The sequence below is a fragment of the Oncorhynchus clarkii genome, chromosome 12, assembly GCF_045791955.1.
Source record: "Oncorhynchus clarkii lewisi isolate Uvic-CL-2024 chromosome 12, UVic_Ocla_1.0, whole genome shotgun sequence".
NCBI classification, from domain to species: domain Eukaryota; kingdom Metazoa; phylum Chordata; class Actinopteri; order Salmoniformes; family Salmonidae; genus Oncorhynchus; species Oncorhynchus clarkii.
Genome location: NC_092158.1, coordinates 76,945,737 through 76,964,211, shown reverse-complemented (window position 1 = coordinate 76,964,211; position 18,475 = coordinate 76,945,737). Strand labels below are relative to the sequence as shown.

Below are 18,475 nucleotides of genomic sequence, written 5' to 3'. Positions count from 1 at the left end.
GGATTATAGTGTAGTAGGACAATGGATATGTAGTCCTGACTATGACAGTGGATATGTATTCCTGTCTATGACAATGGATATGTAGTCCTGTCTATGACAATGGATACGTAGTCCTGTCTATGGCAGTGGATATGTAGTCCTGTCTATGACAGTGGATATGTAGTCCTGTCTATGACAGTGGATATGTAGTCCTGTCTATGACAGTGGATATGTAGTCCTGTCTATGACAATGGATATGTAGTCCTGACTATGACAATGGATATGTAGTCCTGTCTATGACAATGGATATGTAGTCCTGTCTATGACAGTGTGGATTATACTGTAGTAGGACAATGGATATGTAGTCCTGTCTATGACAGTGTGGATTATACTGTAGTAGGACAATGGATATGTAGTCCTGTCTATGACAGTGAATAAGTAGTCCTGTCTATGACAGTGGATATGTAGTCCTGTCTATGACAGTGGATATGTAGTCCTGTCTATGACAGTGGATATGTAGTCCTGTCTATGACAATGGATATGTAGTCCTGTCTATGACAATGTGGATTATACTATAGTAGGACAATGGATATGTAGTCCTGTCTATGACAGTGTGGATTATACTGTAGTAGGACAATGGATATGTAGTACTGTCTATGACAATGGATATGTAGTCCTGTCTATGACAATGGATATGTAGTCCTGTCTATGACAGTGGATATGTAGTCCTGTCTATGACAATGTGGATTATAGTGTAGTAGGACAATGGATATGTAGTACTGTCTATGACAGTGGATATGTAGTCCTGTCTATGACAGTGGATATGTAGTCCTGTCTAAGACAGTGGATATGTAGTCCTGTTTATGACAGTGGATATGTAGTCCTGTCTATGACAGTGGATATGTAGTCCTGTCTATGACAGTGGAAGGTTATACCAACCAGAACATCCTCTGCTACAGTAAACTCCCACTACGTATTTTTACCCACAGCCGTTGGGCTGTTACCAAGGTGAGGGGCAACATTAGAACTTTCCTGAAGTTAGAACAAAGTGGTAAACTAAAAACTCTGCTGCTCTCTGCCTCAGTGCAGCTGCTGCTACCGCTGTATATTAGAACTGACAACAACCTTACCTTGGGACCAATGTCGTTTACGCAACATCCTTATAACACAAACTGGACTTCCATGGAAGACTGCTCTTTACCCTTGAGTGAGGTACTTAACCTGACTGACATTAGCTAATGCCCAGATGAACAAACTGGTGACATGGAAGTGGAAGAGGAACGTCTGTCTATAAGTCACTCAGAATGAGTTTTCCTTCCAGGTAGCTCCAAGTTGATAACAGAGGGCATGGTTCCGGCTGGGATAGCCACTGACACAGATACAGACAGACACAGACACTGGCAGACAAACAGAGACAGACAAACATAAGATACAGTAGACAGATTGATACCTGCAGACTGCCAAACAGACAGACTGACACAGGTAGCTAACCCCCATGACACCATCATACACAGACAGACTAGCTGCAGCTCCAGAGGCCCACCTCTCCCACCATGCCGTTCCAGGTGCCGTTGATCTTCTTGCCGTGTTTTCCGTTGGTCACCAGGTAGAGGTCGTAGGTGAACTTGACGTGCTTGGCGATCTTCTTCAGGATGTCGATGCAGAAACCCTTACAGCAGCGCTTGATATAGATCCCAGAGTCGACGGTTTTATTTCTAAGAGAGAGACATAGAAAGAGAGAGAGGGAAAGAGCGAGGGAGGAGGAGAGCGGCAGAGAAAGGAGAAAAGCATGCAGAGAATTAGGGTAGCATAAAATGGAGGAAAGGAAGAGAGAAACCAACAGAACAGAAGAGGGGGGAGATATAGTAGGGGAAAGTGCAACAGGAATAGACAGACTGAGCAAACGTTTAAAAAAAATATGTAAAAGGTGAGAGGGAGAACAATAGGCCTTATTAACACCGGGCATTCATACATCTCGAGGCGGCAGGCAAAGATATTTTCTCCATGCTGAACAACATATGTTTAGACAGAGATTAGACGGAAGGGAACATTATCAGCATGCTTAAAGCGTTCGGCTTTTTAGAGACTTTAACAGAGTACTTCCTACCCCGCTAGCCTGGATTTGGATACCATCATGGCCATGTCGCCACGGCAGAGTGAGACAGGGTGGAGAGAGGAACATATTGAGACACAGGACAGGACGTACCCACACAGTTAGAGGCTTAATACAACTCAGTACAGATGTAGAGATACTGGAGGCAGATGGCAGATACTCATAAAGTACAGTAAGAATGGAGTTTGAGGGTCTAAAGGCCTTTATGGTGGATACTGTGGAACACTATAAGGGGCATAACTAGAATTATTATACAGCTTAAAATTATAGATTTGGACACTGCTTTGACATCAATACTTTACATTATAGTTGAATACATTGTTGTGGAATTGTGATCATTTCTGTGGTATTATACACATTACAGTAGTATTAAGGATATACATTGTGTAACAGACATTGTACGTGGCATTAGACAGTGTTGTGGAGAGTTTTCCCCTCACATTGTTTGGAGCTGTCTCCTGCAGGGCACAGTGTTCCTCATACACGTGCCACTGAGGGGGTCAACGTCCTCCACGATGACAAACGGAGCCTCCTCCAGCGTAACGATGGAAAGGTGGTCGTCCTCCCGGCTCTCTGCCCCTGAGTAGATCTCAAAGCGAGGCCAGACGTGGTACTTCATGGACAGGGAGCCGTTCTCCCACTTCCCCACCTGAGACAGTGAGCAAACACACTCCATAAGGCTGGCTTCTGTGTTCACATTGGAATTCTGGTTTGGATTCAGATTGATGGTTGCATTTGGGGGACTTTTTGCCAATGCATATTTGGTTGGCAATAGCGTTATGAAAATGAGCCCCTTGAAAAATTCATTTCAATTCAAACTGCTACTTCTTTGCCAAACTATTATTATAATAAGGAAGCATCAATGAGTCTTAAACATGTCATGATAACACACAAACACCAAAACAGTGGGGGACAGAGTGAGTGAATGACTGAAAGACAGACAGAAAGAAAGGAAGAAGAGTGAGTTGTAGCTTGTTCTATCACGTCAGCAGGCGGTTGGCCAGAGAACAACCAGAGACGAGGACTGGGACACACAGCACACTGGGTAGGAGAAAGGTTAACGTGAAGGACGGCAGATGAACGGGGGAAAGAGAGTAGAATTCAGAACGAGGGGGGAATGACAGAGAGAGGTAGAGAGGGAGGAGAGGTAATTCGTATGCAAATGAAGCACTCCTGGACCAGAGTGTCCAACTCGATTCCTGGAGGACCCTCCAATCCCTCCAATCCCCAGCTCTGAATTAGCACCATCATTTACTCAATTTTCACCATCACTGCCACCGACAAATCATACCTGAAGACTCTGTCTTTTGCCCTCTACTCCAACAGCAGCTAACAGGCACTTATTTCAGGGAATGGCTGGGTGTAAATGTATATGGATGATCAACTAATGGGGCCTGTCAAGATGGGAGATGGACAAGGAGTTGGTGCACGTCCGTGCATGCACACAGACCCATACGCTCTCTCTCTCTCTCTCTCTCTCTCCCTCTCACACACACACACACACACACACACACACACACACACACACACACACACACACACACACACACACACACACACACACACACACACACACACACACACACACACACACACACACACACACACACACACACACACACACAGACAGACAGACATACACACACACACACCTACACACACCTACACACACCTACACACACACATCTCCAGAGAGGAAAGTTGGCAGGCTGCATCAGACTGACAAGGCTGCAGAGCCCCGGTGCCAGATGGATACCTCCAGACAGAGAAGGAAGGGTTACAGTCAACTCACAGTGTGTAAACTGGACCGGAGACTCCAGAGCTTCAGAACTACTTCAAAAGAGCAGAGGAATAGGGAAGAAGTTAGAGAGAGAGAGAGAGAGAGAGAGAAGGGGTGGAAGCTTGCACTCATTAGAATCCAAGAAAGTGGTCCAGCTGGAAGTCAAGCTAAGAATTAAACATGAGAGTGAGAGGGGGAGCGGAGAGGAGAGGAGAGGAGAGGAGAGGAGAGGAGAGGAGAGGAGAGGAGAGGAGAGAGAAGGCAGAAGGGGGATGGAGTCACCTTGCTCTCTGATCAGAGGACAGAATATAGATTGCAGAGCACGATTAGAGAGGGGAGAAAAATACAGAATAATAGGAGGAAGAAGTAGAGCAAGAGAAAGAAAGAAATAGAAGTAGAAATACAAATACACACACACACACACGCACACACACACACGCACACAGACACACACAGACACACACACACACACGCACACACACACTCACACACACACACACACACACACACACACACCGTACAGAGCTGAAGCCTTACCTTGTCCCACTGCCTCATCTTGTCCAGTAGGATGATGACCAGTTTGGGATGCATCTGGTAGCCGTCCTCACTGAAGGACAGGTTCCGGCCCTCAAACGTCACGTTCATCAGGTACCTGGACAGGAACAGAGATTCAGGTTAGCAAGGCTCTTATTCCCACACACAGAGTAGAGTGGCGATATGGGTGCAGTGAAAATAGAATAAAATAGAATACAGCAGAATAGAGTAGAATAGGATAGAACAGAGAACATGTCTACTGTATGGCTGCAGTGAGGAGGCAGACAGGACAGCACTGCAACAGTCTCCTGGCTGATCATGACATTGCAACCCCTTCCAATGTGCTTCTGTTTCATGTCAGCGGTTTCCTGTGTGTGTGTGTGTGTGTGTGTATGTGTGTGTGTGTGAATGTGTTTCTGTCAGGTGAGCTCAAATAATTTCTCTGCCACCTCCCATTCTACTCTCCTCTTCTACCTATCTCTCTGCCTCTCTCTCTCTGTCTGCCTCTCACTCTCACTGTCTCTCTCTCTTTCTGCTTCTCTCTCTCTGCTTCTCTCTCTCTGTCTGTCTCTCTCTGCTTCTCTCTCTCTCTCTCTCTCTCTCTCTCTCTCTCTCTCTCTCTCTCTCTCTCTCTCTCTCTCTCTCTCTCTCTCTCTCTCTCTCTCTCTCTCTCTCTCTCTCTCTCTCTCTCTCTCTCTCTCTCTCTCTCTCTCTCTCTCTCTTTTTTCCCGGGTTGCTGTTTCCATGGCAACACTCTGCCTCAAAACCACGCACACAATACATAGATAAATAAATAAATGACAACAATGAGGCATGACTGGAGCTGAGAGTGACGTGTGTGTGTGTGTGTGTGTCCGTACTGCACATGCTTATTGTTGTGCTACCCTCCTGAACTGAATGGTCTCTGCATTGAGAGCTAAGCAGCATGCCCAACAACATGCCCGGCAACACTAGCCAGGCAGACCGGCACACTGCATACCAGTAACTACACATACTGAACCACTAGAAAAGCTCACCACTATCAATGTTCTCCCATCCGCTTCCCTGAGGACCCGAGCCCTCACTTCCTCTCCACACAGTGCAGCTCTCCACAGACCTCAGCATGCCAGCATGGAGTCACAGTCACACATTCACACATCATCCACACACATACACACACATCCACACACATACACACACATCCACACACATTCACACATCATCCACACACATACACACACATCCACACACGGAAAAGGGAGCATTGACTGTGATATCTACATGTAACTGCCAAAATATTGGAAACACTTGAGTAAATGAGGGATTCATAGTTTATTGAAAGCAGGCGTGGTTCCTGAGTTAATTAAGCACTTAACATCCCATCATGCTTAGGGTCATGTATAAAAATGCTGGGCAGGCCATTATTTTGGCTACCATGGCTATGCCCACATAAGATGACAATGCCCTGAGTGGTCACTGAATAGTTTGATGAGCATGAAAGCGTTTTCCACCACTGTCAACAAAACATCAAATGATGGAATCTCTCGTGGAAGAACGGTCTCACATCCCTTCAATAGAGTTCCAGACACTTGTAGAATCTATGCCGAGGTGCACGGAAGCTGTTCTGGCTCAACACCCTATTAAGACACTTTATTGTGGTGTTTCCTTTTGGCTGGTACCTGCATGTTGCGTAATGAGAGGGATACAGTACACCGCTGCACCTTGGTATGATGTGTGTAGGAGAGTGGGAGAGTCTGTGGATTTGCTTGATAGAATGGCATGATACGTAAACATGATATGCAAACTGTGCTCCGAAATGTCACGGGTCCAAAACACAGGATTTACAACGTCCTTCAAAGATTTCTACTTTTCACTCTCTCTACTGCACGTGGAAAGATAAAGTATGAAATATTAAGTGGAGAACTAATAGAAAACCATGTGAATCAGAAGCAACCTTGGCACCGACGCAAAGCCTGTGTAATATGCTGCATAAATTATAAACCATTTACAAGGTGACTGGAGAATGTGTCCTCTTGAATGTTTAGGATGGTATGCATGCAGGTACGCATGACGATGTACATGTGGGGTATTTGTGTGCGAATGTGTATACTGTACCATCCTACACACGTTGACAACGGCGACACAGAGACTCACACAAGCATATGTAATGTGTTGCCATGGTACCCACAACCACCAAGATTTCCAAGCCAATCTGCTGCGTTGCTATGGGAACCATAATCTCACAGAGAGAGAGAGAGAGAGAGAGAGAGAGAGAGAGAGAGAGAGAGAGAGAGAGAGAGAGAGTGATAGAAGAGGGGAAAGAGAGGGGGGAGACAGGCCATATTTCTCTCTTCACTTCACTTCTACCCCCTGTTTCTCTCCATCTCTGTAACGATACTGTTCTTTGCTGTGAAATGTGTTTAACTTTCCTGCCTATGTCACCTTCTCCCACTCACTGCCCTCCTGGCTCTCTCTCTCTCAGTAAAATCACAAGGTGAACCTATATACACCCCTTCCTCCTAGTCAACGCATAAAGCCCAGGGGAGGGGTCATTAACGCACACAGGCCACATGTCAGATTATGTAGATACAGTATGGTGAACACACAGGCCACATGTCAGATTATGTAGATACAGTACGGTGAACACACAGGCCACATGTCAGATTATGTAGATACAGTACGGTGAACACACAGGCCACATGTCAGATTATGTAGATACAGTATGGTGAACACACAGGCCACATGTCAGATTATGTAGATACAGTACGGTGAACACACAGGCCACATGTCAGATTATGTAGATACAGTACAGTGAACACACAGGTCACATGTCAGATTATGTAGATACAGTACGGTGAACACACAGGTCACATGTCAGATTATGTAGATACAGTACGGTGAACACACAGGTCACATGTCAGATTATGTAGATACAGTACGGTGAACACACAGGCCACATGTCAGATTATGTAGATACAGTACAGTGAACACACAGGCCACATGTCAGATTATGTAGATACAGTACAGTGAACACACAGGCCACATGTCAGATAATGTAGATACAGTACAGTGAACACACAGGTCACATGTCAGATTATGTAGATACAGTACAGTGAACACACAGGCCACATGTCAGATTATGTAGATACAGTACAGTGAACACACAGGCCACATGTCAGATAATGTAGATACAGTACAGTGAACACACAGGCCACATGTCAGATTATGTAGATACAGTACAGTGAACACACAGGCCACATGTCAGATTATGTAGATACAGTACGGTGAACACACAGGCCACATGTCAGATTATGTAGATACAGTACGGTGAACACACAGGCCACATGTCAGATTATGTAGATACAGTACGGTGAACACACAGGCCACATGTCAGATTATGTAGATACAGTACAGTGAACACACAGGCCACATGTCAGATTATGTAGATACAGTACAGTGAACACACAGGCCACATGTCAGATTATGTAGATACAGTACGGTGAACACACAGGCCACATGTCAGATTATGTAGATACAGTACGCTGAACAAACAGGCCACATGTCAGATTATGTAGATACAGTACGGTGAACACACAGGCCACATGTCAGATTATGTAGATACAGTACGGTGAACACACAGGCCACATGTCAGATTATGTAGATACAGTACAGTGAACACACAGGTCACATGTCAGATTATGTAGATACAGTACGGTGAACACACAGGTCACATGTCAGATTATGTAGATACAGTACGGTGAACACACAGGTCACATGTCAGATTATGTAGATACAGTACGGTGAACACACAGGCCACATGTCAGATTATGTAGATACAGTACGCTGAACAAACAGGTCACATGTCAGATTATGTAGATACAGTACAGTGAACACACAGGCCACATGTCAGATTATGTAGATACAGTACAGTGAACACACAGGCCACATGTCAGATAATGTAGATACAGTACAGTGAACACACAGGCCACATGTCAGATTATGTAGATACAGTACGCTGAACACACAGGCCACATGTCAGATTATGTAGATACAGTACGGTGAACACACAGGTCACATGTCAGATTATGTAGATACAGTACGCTGAACAAACAGGCAATATTGTGAAATATGGAAAATGACAATAGGGTCCATATTGCCTGTGTGTGTGTGTGTGTGTGTGTGTGTGTGTGTGTGTGTGTGTGTGTGTGTGTGTGTGTGTGTGTGTGTGTGTGTGTGTGTGTGTGTGTGTGCGTGCGTGCGTGCGTGTGTGTGCGACAGAGTGAGAGATGGAGAGAGAGAGGGAGACAGAGACAGAGAGAAAGAGAGAGAGAGAGAAAGAAATAAAGACAGAATTAAAGAGAGAAATAAAGACAGAAATAGAGAGAGAAATAAAGACAGAAATAGAGAGAGAAATAAAGACAGAAATAGAGAGAGAAATAAAGACAGAATTAAAGAGAGAAATAAAGACAGAAATAGAGAGAGAAATAAAGACAGAAATAGAGAGAGAAATAAAGACAGAAAGAGAGAGAAATAAAGACAGAAATAGAGAGAGAAATAAAGACAGAAATAGAGAGAGAAATAAAGACAGAAATAGAGAGAGAAATAAAGACAGAAAGAGAGAGAGAAAGAGAGACCAGCAGTCTGACCCAGTTCCATTAAAGCCCCATCATAAACAGGTACCATTTTACATCCATCGCCCAGCTCTGTGAAGTAGCCCACTTCCATCCCCATAACAGATACTCAGCAGGAGTTTATGGACTGCAGCTGCCTACTGGCTGGACCTGGCAGAGGTCACTCCAAAGACCATGCAGGGTCAAAATACTGCTCAAGCGTTTGTCTTCTCCAACAGACAAACTACTGCAGACCTACATTTCCACAACACTTAAAAGCACTTGACCCCTTTTCCAACACACTGCTCATTTCTAACATGTAACCTGTTCCTGTTGAGGTGGGTCAGAGTCAGCTTTGTTAGACCATGATCCAGGTGCCTTCAGGTTCCACTAATGGAACGGTCCATACTATCCTCTACCAGTGCGTAAAAGTACAGGTAAAAGTCATTCAATGTATTCCATGTTGTGTTTCTACTGACTCCAACATGATTCTCTTATAAGAAAAGAAAAATAACCATTCATTTAGAATTAAAAAAACACACCACTCACATATGATACCTTATACCGGTGTCCTAGATCCTTGACAAATACCTCGGGCAAATACAGGATTTTCATTTGGTTTTTCCGCACATGACTTAAAGCACCAATCAGGTCCCCTAACTCTCCGGGATTCAATAAGTGAAAAACCCTGAAGGGAAGTCCAGCAAAGTATCAACATATTTCAGCTCGAGTCCCACAGAAAGGCTATGTGTAAGTGGCCATAGACTTCTTTATCCTTTCCCCCCGATACATTAAAAGAAACAATAACATGACGATACGTAGTCATATAGGCTGTTATAGGTCTGATAACCCCTGGCATCCCATCAGGCTGCTCTCATAGCCCCATAGTGCCGTATCTATCACATGAGAGGAAGCACTGATTGAGAGTCTATCTGACTATCTGTGGGCTTGCTGCTAATCAGCTCATTGACCCCCTGAAGACAGAGGTTATCAACAAACAGGTTAGTTCAAGTAAAACCAGAGCCCGATCTGAGAACAGTTCAACATGATTTAATCAAATGCACAGCCTAGTTGATTATGAAACAGTGGGTTAGAGGCGGCTGGGGAGAGTATTACAGAGGACAATATACCGGGGAAAGTAGCTGTGCCGTTATCTAAAAGCACTGGGCAGGGACAAACAACTATGGCATAACGTAAGAGGCCTACGCTGAAATGACACCTGACAGCTTCCTGTGAGACAATACAGCAGGCAGAGCTTCCGAAGTGAGCTAAACTCAGTTAGGCTTTGAACTGCAACCAGAAATGCTTGTGCGAGAGAAAGCTCAGAGCATCCCCAGGTGCTGCCGTGATACAGCAACAGAAATAGCACTCAGCCGCTCCCAACAAGCCCCGAATCAGTGGAGGAAACAGGATTTTTGTAAGCGACCAAACCCACTTTGGTGTCCCAACAGGATGCCCAACAATCCCCCAACACATAGAGGCAGAGTGGCAAAACACAGAGTAGGGTGGAACTGCTCCGGAATGCAATACCCCACTCAGTTCCACAGAGCAGCGCAACGGGCTACAACGGGCTACTGTTCTCAGACTGAAACGCCACTGGGACCAATTAAAACGCGGCAGAACGCTCCGCATCACAACCAGTTCAAAAGGCCCAGCAGAGGAAAGTCTGGGTGTGGGGGTGCAGCACGGTGAGGGGGGCTGTTTTGGGAGGGAGATGTGTGTGTATGTGTGTGTTACTCTTTGTGTGTGCAGATGTTGAAAGATTTCAAAGGGTTGATAGGTGATCCGCCCCAGATTTACCTGAGCACCTCATTGGGGTTCCCAGCAATGGGCCCCTTCTTGTCCGTGGCCCCGTGGCACTCAGACTTCATCAGGGTGTGTGCCCCCCTGTCGAGCATCATGGTGGAGGTTGCCATGGCGATGACCGCCACCCCATCGCGCACGCGAGCCTCCAGGCCGTAGTCCCACTCGTCATACGACACAGAGATTAAACCTGCAGAGAGACAGAGAGAGAGAGAGATGAGAAGGAGGGGGTGGATAGAGAGAGCAAGAGAGAGAGAGAAAGGAGGGAAGAGGCAGAAACAGATGAGAATAGGAAGAAGTGATGAAAGTGATGAAGTGATGAGTGATGAGAATAGGAAGAAAGGGAGAGCAGAAAGAGAGAAAGGGAGAGCAGAAAGAGAGAGATCCATGACATACAGTCGACAGAGGAGACAGAGGAGACAGTGACAGGGGGGAGATAGAGAAAGAGAGTAGAGGAAAAGAGGTTATGCACTCAAGGGGCTAAACACACTATGAGGCGTGTGCCACACACCACTGACAGCCTTTCTCAGTCAAACTGCATCCTCACGCCCTCTCTGTCTGCTACGGCCCACTTGACAGGGACTGGCCAATCCATTACCAGGCAACTGGACAGAAATAGACAGACAGCATCCAACCTGTAGACCCACGGGGCTCTGGGATGACAGCTCAGTCTCTCCAGGACCATATCTAATGTCACACACTGTTGACACTTTCTCAAGGCTTTTATATTCACCCTACAAAAATGATATTATAGAACTAGAGTGTGTGCATGCTAGTGGAAAGGATTGGTTGGTTGGTAGCCAGTGGGACCTGTCCATCTCCGGACATGAGGAAAATGTTGCAACAACTTAGACAATCTCATCTCCCTTAGCAATGGGGGTAAACAGGAAGAGGAGGACAATGGTGTTGACTTAGAGGTGTGTGAGCACTTGTGCTCTGAGAACCAGACCCCTTGTCCTTCCATTTGAACTGCAGTAGTCCTCTACTCATTCTATCTGTTGATTGGAGGACCTGATTACAAAACCACGCCATTGGTGCCAGACAGCTCATCATTGTCTGTGATGTAAGATTAGGAGGGTCACATGCTAAATACATTAGCAATATCTATGCGTCACGAGATGTGTGTTTAAGTGAATTGCGAAAGAGAGAGGGATAGAGGCGGAGGAAAGAGGATAGAGGAGGAGAAGGAGGAGAGAGGGATAGAGGAGGAGGAGGGGAGAGGGATAGAGGAAGATGAGAGAGGGATAGAGGAGGAGGTGGAGAGAGGGATAGAGGAGAAGGAGGAGAGAGAGGGATAGAGGAGGAGAGAGGGATAGAGGAGGAGGAGGAGGAGGAGGAGGAGGAGGAAGAGAGAGGGATAGAGGAGGAGGAGGAGGAGAGAGAGGGATAGAGGAGGAGGAGGAGAGAGAGGGATAGAGGAGGAGGAGGGGGAGAGGGAGGGATAGAGGAGGAGGAGGAGGAGGAGGAGGAGGAGGAGGAGGAGGAGGAGGACGAGGACGAGGACGAGGACGAGGAGAGAGAGAGAGAGGGATAGAGGAGGAGGAGGAGGAGGAGGAGGAGGAGGAGAGAGGGATAGAGGAGGGGGAGAGAGAGGGATAGAGGAGGAGGATGAGAGAGAGGGATAGTGGAGAAGGAGGAGGAGGAGGAGGAGGAGGAGGAGGAGGAGGAGGAGGAGAGAGGGATAGAGGAGGAGAGAGATGGATAGAGGAGGAGGAGGAGAGAGAGGGATAGAGGAGGATGAGGAGGAGAGAGAGATAGAGGAGGAGGAGGAGGAGAAAGAGGGATAGAGGAGCAGGAGGAGAGAGAGGGATAGTGGAGGGGGAGGAGGTGAGGTTGAGATACTGTATTTCCCCAGAGTGCCACTTAAGGAACGCATCAGTGGAATTACTTATGAGGATTGGAGGCCATCAAATATGGCCGAAAAGTATTTAGCGTGCCTGTTAACAAATTAGCATGTTAGCGTGCACCTTGGCTTCACACTGAACCATCGCAAACACCAGGCCTTAACTATATTGCATACCACATTATTTGTACTCTAAATTAGTTAGTAAGTTCTCCATTAAAGGTATAGGCCTACATGTGCTAGAAATATGACCTTAGTGAGACAATTCACATTCTGAAGGTTACTGTAAGGCCTATACTGTAAATTCCTCCAACAGTGATAAACTGAAGTGTTGATTTTGACAGTTTGACACAAAACACCCTTAATTCATGCAGTATCTGCCATCTGTCACAGACTAATGTGCAGGACAAACCTTCTCAAGGGACAGTTAAAACCTGCAGAAAAACATGTTCAATACCTCGCCCACTCGACCATCACACATCATATGATTTACATAGCTAACATGGTAATATATTATTAAGGGCCATATCCATCAACTTGAGATGCAAGCGATTTACGATGATTTATTGTAAATCATGCAGAAATATCAATGTAAGATTTTGCACCCAAAAATATGCATTGTGTGCATGGATTTCAGATTAGGTTTTGATCAGTACCAGCTACCTGGTCCCACATATTCCCAACTATAAATCAACATCAAAACCAAAACCAATCATACACTTTAAATAGAGATAAATCACATAGAACTTATTCCAAACCAACCTGTAGGGAACTCGGCAGGGATCACTTCAGCGTCCCCGGCTACCAGCGAGGGGACGATCCAGGTGTAGCCGTAGCCCGTGATCCCTACGGAGTGGGCCACTTCGAAGATGGTGTTGGCCTCCTCCTTAGTGCAATACAGCAGGATGACGGGGCTCTGCAGCTTCTTCAGCTGGTTCTGGATCTTAGAGTCTCCATCGTCCACTGACATGTCCAGCAGCAGAACCTCCTCCAGCTCCCAGCCCACAAAGCTGTTCTCTATGGTGCTCCGGATCTACAGGGTAGAGGGAGGGACGGAGGGACCAGGGAGGAAGAAGTAGGTGGGTGAGAGGTAGGGTTGGGTATGATAATCTGTCATATTGAGTTATCACAAAAGGTGTTCAAGGACATTGAGGGAGATAGAGGTGTGTGAGAGGGCTGAAGGGCCATTTGACAGGGCCAATCTGATTTCTCTCAACGCAACAGTATTTAAATACCTACTGACACTTCCTGACTACATGAACAAGTTGAGATTAGCCGCCGGCTTAGTAGTTGCCTTCCTATCACTATCCTAGAAGTTAAGACTATAAATCCACGGTGACGTTACAATCTGCTCATGGACTGCCTGGTGGCACTATTCAAAGGAAGGAGGGGAAAAGAGAGAGCTACCCTGTCGTGAGGGCGTGTATCAGTGAGCTACCTTGGTGACAAAGTCCAGGTATCCGGGGTAGTATGTGGTGACGATGGAGAAGATGTACCAGTCGTACTCCTCCATGATGTTGAGCATGACCGAGGCCTGCTGCTCGATGGACGGGCCGAACTGGAAGAACATAGAGTTGTCATCCTGGGGAACAGAAGAGTGGAGGTCAGTAATGCTATGTTACATGTCCACATTGAATATTGAACTGGAGAGGAGGCGTCTAGACAACACTCTGCAGTTGTTTCCCAATACTGTATGTGTGTGTGTGTGTGCGCGGCCGTGTTTCTGTGTGTGTCAGTGTGTGCGTCGGAGTGTAAAACCATGGCGTGTCTGTCAGCCGGGCAGGGTATTGAAATCTCTTTGGCTTAGGAATCCGTGCTTCACTCAACATCAAAGCCTAACCTCTATAACCCAGGGGACGCACATGGGTTGATCCGTTACCTTGTTTCCACATGAATGAGATCAGACTAAACCACTGAAAAGGCACAGCAGAAAGGGGTGAATAAGTATGCTGTGTGTGTTTGCCACTTACATATGATATATCATACATAATAACTGTGAATAAACAGTATATTCCACAACAGTATATTCCACAACAGTATATTCTACATGTCTAAGTCAATGTAAATTTCCACTGTACCCTCCTCTCCACTAGGCCATGATTGACCCTCTAGCCCTCCTCCATGTGTCCCTCTACACACTACCTTCATCCCATCTCATCCCCTTTTGCCACTTTCTTTCTCATGTCCCTCTCTCCTGTGATCTCTCTCTATCTCCTCTCCCGCTCCCTGTCCCATTTATTCCAGTGAAATTACTGCCAGGACACAGTTATAATTGAATTTCCAGCCCCCCTCCTCCACACGGTCCCCTGCAACTCCCCTCCTCTCTTTCTAAGAGCAGTGTTAATGTACTGGCCCATGCAGTCATTCAGAGAGCCAGAGGTCCGCAGAATTTTCATTAGCAAAAAAAAGAGGAGAAGAAAAAAAGAGAAGAAGAAAAGAGAGAGAAAAAAAGAGAAGAAAAGAGAGAGAAAAAAAGAGAAGAAGAAAAGAGAGAGAAAAAAAGAGAAGAAGAAAAGAGAGAGAAAAAAGGAGAAGAAGAAAAGAGAGAGAAAAAAAGAGAAGAAGAAAAGAGAGAGAAAAAAAGACCCAGAGCCAAATAAAGACTGGCTTCATTTACAGCAACAATAATTAAGGTCAGTCTGAATTATCACCTCCCTGAGCGCTGGGGTATCGATTAGCACACATTAAAATGCCTGAGGAGGGAGTGTGTCTCTGTCTGTCCCAAGCAGCCACTGCAGTCTACTGTACTGGACCGTAAGACAGAGGCTAAATAATAGGGAGAGAGAGGGAACAACACTGAGGGATAAAGGGAGAGACAGACAGAGACAGAGAGAGTACGCTGGGTGAGGAACGAAGAGGGTAAAAGAGAGAGGAATCGACAGAAAAGAAAGGAGGGAGAGAAATTGGTCAGAGAGAGCAATGGAATCATGAGAGAAGGTGAGTATGGAGGGAGGGGGAGAGGGGGGGGGGGGTCTATGGTAACAATGAGGGGAGCGGGTGGCTGGTGGGCTGTGACCTGGTACAGACTGCAGAGTGAGTGAGCAGTAGCGGGCCAGGGAGTCAGGGCAGCGCCAGCCACAGCTGCTAACCCACAGCCGATTGGTGCTGTCAGAGACAGACAGGATGTACATGTATGGCCTCCTCCCAGCAGCACCCAGAAGCCCTGACAGTAGTGATGAGGGGGAATAACCGATTCAGTTACATATCACTATATTATTTCTTGACAATATTATATTGATACTTTGACTCGAGGTATCAATTTGTAAAAATAACACATATATTTATTTTCTAGGTAGCGTTAGCTAGCGCTGGTCGGCTGTACCTGCACCAAAACTCTGGTATTTTTCATCTTATAGCTTGTTCTCCATCTTCTTTTTTTTAGCAGCAGACATATAGTGAGCAATATGTTTGGAACATAAAATCGCAGTATGGGATCACAATACATATAGAATCATGGGAATCGCAATCCATTTCGGCACCTAACATCGTGAGGTCCCTGACTATTACCAGCCCTATCTGACAGAGCCGGAGATAGTTCCTCTCTCTGCCTGGCTGCCTGCCCCACAGCTGCCCAATGAGAGAGCTCACACACTCACCAAGCTGCCATCAGACTTGGGGGGAGAGAGTCAATAACTCAGGTATTTCAATTACACACGCAGGGACACACCAATGCCTACAAAGAAATGGAGCTTCTCGCAGCCCGCCTCTGAATACGTGCATACAGGCACAACCTGTATGCAAGAGGCAAAAATACACCGTGATACATTTATGCACTATATGTCAAATCAAATCAAATCAAATCAAATTTTATTTGTCACATACACATGGTTAGCAGATGTTAATGCGAGTGTAGCGAAATGCTTGTGCTTCTAGTTCCGACAATGCAGTAATAACAAGTAATCTAACTAACAATTCCAAAACTACTGTCTTGTACACAGTGTAAGGGGATAAAGAATATGTACATAAGGATATATGAATGAGTGATGGTACAGAGCAGCATAGGCAAGATACAGTAGATGGTATCGGGTACAGTATGTACAAATGAGATGAGTATGTAAACAAAGTGGCATAGTATAGTATAAAGTGGCTAGTGATACATGTATTACATAAGGATACCGTCGATGATATAGAGTACAGTATATACGTATGCGTATGAGATGAATAATGTAGGGTAAGTAACATTTATATAAGGTAGCATTGTTTAAAGTGGCTAGTGATATATTTACATCATTTCCCATCAATTCCCATTATTAAAGTGGCTGGAGTTGAGTCAGTGTCAGTGTGTTGGCAGCAGCCACTCAGTGTTAGTGGTGGCTGTTTAACAGTCTGATGGCCTTGAGATAGAAGCTGTTTTTCAGTCTCTCGGTCCCAGCTTTGATGCACCTGTACTGACCTCGCCTTCTGGATGATAGCGGGGTGAACAGGCAGTGGCTCGGGTGGTTGATGTCCTTGATGATCTTTATGGCCTTCCTGTGACATCGGGTGGTGTAGGTGTCCTGGAGGGCAGGTAGTTTGCCCCCGGTGATGCGTTGTGCAGACCTCACTACCCTCTGGAGAGCCTTACGGTTGAGGGCGGTGCAGTTGCCATACCAGGCGGTGATACAGCCCGCCAGGATGCTCTCGATTGTGCATCTGTAGAAGTTTGTGAGTGCTTTTGGTGACAAGCCGAATTTCTTCAGCCTCCTGAGGTTGAAGAGGCGCTGCTGCGCCTTCTTCACGATGCTGTCTGTGTGAGTGGACCAATTCAGTTTGTCTGTGATGTGTATGCCGAGGAACTTAAAACTTGCTACCCTCTCCACTACTGTTCCATCGATGTGGATAGGGGGGTGTTCCCTCTGCTGTTTCCTGAAGTCCACAATCATCTCCTTAGTTTTGTTGACGTTGAGTGTGAGGTTGTTTTCCTGACACCACACTCCGAGGGCCCTCACCTCCTCCCTGTAGGCCGTCTCATCGTTGTTGGTAATCAAGCCTACCACTGTTGTGTCGTCCGCAAACTTGATGATTGAGTTGGAGGCGTGCGTGGCCACGCAGTCGTGGGTGAACAGGGAGTACAGGAGAGGGCTCAGAACGCAACCTTGTGGGGCCCCAGTGTTGAGGATCAGCGGGGAGGAGATGTTGTTGCCTACCCTCACCACCTGGGGGCGGCCCGTCAGGAAGTCCAGTACCCAGTTGCACAGGGCGGGGTCGAGACCCAGGGTCTCGAGCTTGATGACGAGCTTGGAGGGTACTATGGTGTTGAATGCCGAGCTGTAGTCGATGAACAGCATTCTCACATAGGTATTCCTCTTGTCCAGATGGGTTAGGGCAGTGTGCAGTGTGGTTGAGATTGCATCGTCTGTGGACCTATTTGGGCGGTAAGCAAATTGGAGTGGGTCTAGGGTGTCAGGTAGGGTGGAGGTGATATGGTCCTTGACTAGTCTCTCAAAGCACTTCATGATGACGGATGTGAGTGCTACGGGGCGGTAGTCGTTTAGCTCAGTTACCTTAGCTTTCTTGGGAACAGGAACAATGGTGGCCCTCTTGAAGCATGTGGGAACAGCAGACTGGTATAGGGATTGGTTGAATATGTCCGTAAACACACCGGCCAGCTGGTCTGCGCATGCTCTGAGGGTGCGGCTGGGGATGCCGTCTGGGCCTGCAGCCTTGCGAGGGTTAACACGTTTAAATGTCTTACTCACCTCGGCTGCAGTGAAGGAGAGACCGCATGTTTTCGTTGCAGGCCGTGTCAGTGGCATTGTATTGTCCTCAAAGCGGGCAAAAAAGTTATTTAGTCTGCCTGGGAGCAGGACATCCTGGTCCGTGACTGGGCTGGATTTCTTCCTGTAGTCCGTGAT

At 46.4% G+C, this 18,475-nt stretch overlaps 1 protein-coding gene across 1 annotated transcript in view; it reads right to left on the bottom strand.

Moving 5' to 3' along the window:
* The window catches only part of LOC139422243 (glutamate receptor ionotropic, NMDA 2B-like), a 73,583-nt gene that overhangs the window by 18,659 nt on the left and 36,449 nt on the right, over positions 1-18,475 (bottom strand). Inside the window, exons 2-7 of the mRNA XM_071173418.1 lie at positions 14,080-14,223; positions 13,404-13,674; positions 10,796-10,988; positions 4,410-4,524; positions 2,533-2,741; positions 1,523-1,694 (exon numbers count right to left, since the gene is read on the bottom strand). Coding sequence (XP_071029519.1) covers positions 1,523-1,694; positions 2,533-2,741; positions 4,410-4,524; positions 10,796-10,988; positions 13,404-13,674; positions 14,080-14,223 — 1,104 coding nt within the window. The remainder of the gene's footprint in view (positions 1-1,522; positions 1,695-2,532; positions 2,742-4,409; positions 4,525-10,795; positions 10,989-13,403; positions 13,675-14,079; positions 14,224-18,475) is intronic.